General features: G+C 47.5%; 1 protein-coding gene across 1 annotated transcript in view; it reads left to right on the forward strand.

Moving 5' to 3' along the window:
- The window catches only part of spock1 (SPARC (osteonectin), cwcv and kazal like domains proteoglycan 1), a gene marked incomplete at both ends in the record, with an annotated part of 84,188 nt that overhangs the window by 77,060 nt on the left and 2,128 nt on the right, over positions 1 to 5,000 (forward strand). Inside the window, 3 exons of the mRNA XM_080840849.1 lie at positions 3,346 to 3,459; positions 3,814 to 4,035; positions 4,161 to 4,223. Coding sequence (XP_080696975.1) covers positions 3,346 to 3,459; positions 3,814 to 4,035; positions 4,161 to 4,223 — 399 coding nt within the window. The remainder of the gene's footprint in view (positions 1 to 3,345; positions 3,460 to 3,813; positions 4,036 to 4,160; positions 4,224 to 5,000) is intronic.

Raw genomic sequence — 5,000 nt, forward strand, 5'->3', positions numbered from 1 at the left:
CTCTGTCCCACCCACCCCAACCCATCTCTCCTGTTTGTTTTCTCTTTATTTCTCCTTCTCTCCTTTTTTTCTCTCTCTCCCCTCGTCATTCTCTCTCTCTCTCTTTCTCTATCTGTCTCTGTCTCTCCCTCCCTATTTCTCTTCTTGCTTTCTCTTCCACAGTCTCTCTCTCCCTCTGTCCCTCTGGGTTTGAAAGCAGTTTCCCACTTTATTGCAGTTGGATTTAACTGGCCGTCGTCCCCCCATCTGTCCTCGATTTTATTTCCTTTTAAGCTCCTGTGGCCTGTTCCAGTGTGCCTCCATTCACTGTGCACATTTTTCTCTTCTTCCTCCTCTAAGTTTATTGCATCCCTCCATTTTCTTATCAGTCCATGGTGTCTGCTGCTTGTTGCCCAAGAAACCATAATGTTCCTCATTCTGCAGAGAAATGGAGTTGTTTTGGAAGAGCACAGAGTGGCTTTGTATTACTAATCGGTTTCCTTATGGATAGTGAGAATTGAGTTTCCATTCTTTGCATGTGTTCAAAACACCTTCCACCTCCATAGTCTATTTTAGTGTGTCTCTGTGTGTGTGTGTGTGTGTGTGTGTGTGTGTGTGTGTGTGTGTGTGTGTGTGTGTGTGTGTGTGTATCTGTGAGTTTAGAGCCCCCTCTCCCTCTTTCTCGCTTTCTCTGTTTCTCACACACACACACACACACACAGACACACACACACACACACACACACACACACACACACACACACACACACACACACACACACACACACACACACACAAGAACTGTGTCCCTAACTGAATGAATGGGATTACATGCAGAATCTTGTTTACTATCTTTATCATTGTGATATCCATCACTGGGGTTCACTGAGGAAAAATTGCACAAGCAGTAATCCTCAGATACGGTACACACACTCCTTTAAACACACTGGCTCTCCCTTTCTTTTAATTCTTCTTTTTGCTTTCCTCCTCCAATGCTGTAGCTACCTTTTCTATCCTCTTTCTTTCTCTTGCTCTCTCTATTATGAGCTCAGCTGTCTCTTTGCATGGTTTCTGAGTCATCCAAATAGACACAGAAGGGAGATACATGCATCAGTCAGTAAGTGTTACTGGGGCTGAACATAATAGAGACTTTTTTAGCTGAAAGCCTTACCCAGGGTTTCGTAGTGGAGCCTTTGTGTGGGTAATTAGCTGACGTCAAGCCTCTTGCAATCACATACACACACACACACACACTCGTACACACACTCACACACACACAGAAACACTCGTACACTCACTCACACATCCATACACACACACACACGCACACACACACACACACACACACACACACACACACACACACACACACACACACACACACTCACACACTCACAAACCCACACACTGTTCCTTGTGCACCTGCTGTTTACCCCCAGGTGTTGTCTTCAGGTGTGGGATGCCAGCTACAATGTATGACATCTCTTGTTCCCTCTTTCCCCCCTCTCTCTTCATTTCTGCCCCCATGTCACTTCTTCCATCATTCCATCGAGACCACCTCGGTGACAGGTTCTGTGGCAACGCTCTCTCTCATGTCGTGGTAGCAGGTGGTGCCTGGGTACAATACAAAACCGTGCTGATTGGTGATTTGTCATCCTTCTCTCTCTGTCTTTTGCCCGCCTGTCTCTTTCCTTTAATCATTCCAGTCTCTGCCATCTCTAATGATCTCTCTGTTTACCCTTGTAATCTCACACCGTATCATGCATGCGCTTTGTATGCCGTGGGCTTTAGAGCTTGTTCCCTTTTGTTTTGTATGAATCAATCGCAAACACCCACCCACACACACACACACACACACACACACACACACACACACACACACACTCACAGACATGCTCACACACACACTAACACTGTCAGTCCATTGATCTTTGAAAACATCAGTAAGAACTCATCTTAAGGGTGAACAGAAGTTTCTGTCTTATTATCCAGGGTTGAGACAGCTCTCCTGAGACACTGTGTGCTGTTGCAAAAAGGCTCATCCTTCTCTTCAAAGCAGAGGGAGACCTCACCTGATCATAGTCTCCCTCTCTCTCTCTCTCTCTCTCTCTTTCTTTCTCCTTCCCTCCCTCTCTCTCTTTCTTGTTGGCTCTTTCTTCCTCTCTGTCTTTTTCTTGCTCTCACTCTCTCTCATCATCCTTTCCGCATCACCACGGGAGAGCTGACCAACCATCTCTCCGTTGCCACTGTTACCGCAGCAACTGGGTGGGCGGTGAGAGGGAGCCGCATGCAACGTGTGAACTTGAGTGCTTCATGCTGGTGTCAGTGAGCTTTGCCTCGGAGTGGGAAAGAGGAACCGGAGATAGAAAGAGAGAGACAAAGATAGAGAGAGAGAGAGAGAGAGAGAGAGAGACAAAAAGAGGGAGGCCAACCAACCTGGAAGCAGCACAACCATTGGAAATAGCCCCAGTAAAGAAGCAGGAGCATAGAGGCAGGAAAGAACAGTACAGAGAGGGCAATGTCATCATCTAGAAATGATGAATGTAAAAAGAGACCTGTCAAAGGCTGAGCCAAAACTGCAGCGAGAGTGAAAGCGATAAGGAAATCCTTAACGGCAAAAGCCAGTCGATAGACTCTTGGCTCCGGGGGCGGATGGTTCAGGAACAGAACTTCCTCACACTCCACCCCCCACCCCATACTAGGTTATCTGAGGGCTGAGCGGCGAATGAGACGCAAGCTCCAAATCACAGCACAGCAGGATGCCTGCTATCTTAGTGAGGATAACGGCGAAGTGAGTGAGAATGAAGGATCAATCAGGACCCTCCTCTCACAAACCGGGGCAGAGCCCAGAGCCCAAGCAAGACGCTGCCCAAGGATTGGAAGATTCTGCGTGTCGAGCCATGGCATTAATAAAAAAAAAAAAACTCTGTAAAATTCATCTCTAGTGCATCTGATGAAATCTGAAATGTGTTCGGGAGTGAGTGGAGAAAATTGGGCTGATGAAATTAATATTGAAGCAGGTGAAACATTTGCCTGCTGGTCTGCGTCTGCCTGGTTGGATTTGGATTAGATATGGTCAAGGTTTTTCCAAAATTGGAGACCCAAGACTGAAATCAGTTTTAGCCTGATGGTGCACCCTAGAGTACAGTCCAGTAAATGAACACTGAAACATCTAAGCTGATGCCAAGCTGTGGCCACTGTGTTGTTTCTGGTGACTTGCTTACATCCTGACTCTTTTACCCCACAATATTAATGTGAATGTAAATGTATGCCCTTGATGGTTGTACAGTGTACTGTCCTGGTGTGTATGAGCCCTTGTTGTCCTCCCTGTTGACCTGGCCTGCCTGTTGTCTTGTGTCTCTCCAGCCTGTACAGACAGTGACCTGCGCAGCCTGGCCTCCCGGCTCAAGGACTGGTTTGGAGTTCTGCACCAGGATGCTAACAGAGACCTAAAGACGTCTAGTGACAGCACACAAGGCCGTGAGTAATGGTTATCTCTGTGTACGAGTGTGACTGTGTGTGTATGTGTGTGTGTGTGTGTGTGTGTGTGTGTGTGTGTGTGTGTGTGTGTGTGTGTGTGTGTGTGTGTGTGTGTGTGTGTGTGTGTGTGTGTGTGTGTGTGTGTGTGAGTGTGTGTGTGTGTACATCTACATGTATGCACACACAAGCAGCCTGTCTCACTGCTTTCCCATTATATACAGAGACACAAATACACACACACACACACACACACACACACACACACACACACACACACATACTGATATATCCGGTTAAAAAGCACACCCAATAACCCCCCCACTCCACTGTGCACCTCTCTGTCCTTCCTTGCAGACTTTGACACCAGCATCCTGCCCATCTGCAAGGACTCGCTGGGCTGGATGTTCAACAAGCTGGACATGAACTACGACCTGCTGCTGGACCACACCGAGCTGAGCGCCATCTACCTGGACAAGTACGAGCTGTGCATGCGGCCGCTCTTCAACTCCTGTGACTCCTTCAAAGACGGCAAGCTCTCCAACAACGAGTGGTGCCTCTGCTTCCAGAAACCAGAGGGTGAGTGTGTGACAAGAGACTGAAACAGGGAACACTGAGAAACAGGGAAATCATAAATGAGAGTGGGAGATAGGAAGAGAGAGAGAGAGAGGAAGAGTGGGTTACAGTGTCTTTCTTTGTTTCAGGTCTACCCTGCCAGACTGAAATGAACAGGATTCAGAATCAAAGCCGACGGAAGCCCCTATTAGGTGATTTGATCAGTGCGGTGTGCAAACGGCTTGATGGCTGTGTGTAACTGTGTAACTGTGTGTTTATATATATATGTGTGTGTGTGTGTGTGTGTGTGTGTGTGTGTGTGTGTTTATATATGTGTGTGTGTGTGTGTGTGTGTGTGTGTGTGTGTGTGTGTTTCAGTCTGAGCCCCTGTTTGTGTCCGTGTGAAAGAGAGCGAGGGAGTCTGTTCTCCCAGTCTGTGGGCATAATTGATTTGAATTATTACAGCCCTCTCCTCTCCACTCTGATTTATGTGCAGCAGCACTTGATATTTTCCCCCGCGATCAATAACCCCCGCGCTCGCTGACATTCCCTCCCACGGCTCCCTGCCACGGCTCCCTTCCACCCAATGGACATCAATAATCACGCATAATCATAATACTGTCATAACTCACCTGCAAACGAACCCTGAGAAATGACCCCTGCGCTTATAGGTGTGAGGAGGAGGGGACTCTAGACCCTGTGTGTGTGTGTATGTGTGTGTGTGCATGTGTGTGTGTGTGCGTGTTATGTTCATTTCCGTGTGTGTGTTGTATTCATGTCCGTGTGTGTGTTTGTGTGTGTTCATGTCTGTACGGTGTGTGTTCATTTCTGTGTGTGTGTGTGTGTGTGTGTGTGTGTGTGTGTGTGTGTGAGAGTGTGAGAGAGAGAGAGAGAGAGAGAGAGAGAGAGAGAGATGTGGGGGTGGGGGGGGCTTAATAACACTCACCTCTTTAGAGAGCAGATGTGCAAATTAAATCACTGTTCCACAC

Source organism: Sprattus sprattus (genome assembly GCF_963457725.1).
Source record: "Sprattus sprattus genome assembly, chromosome: 6".
NCBI lineage: Eukaryota > Metazoa > Chordata > Actinopteri > Clupeiformes > Clupeidae > Sprattus > Sprattus sprattus.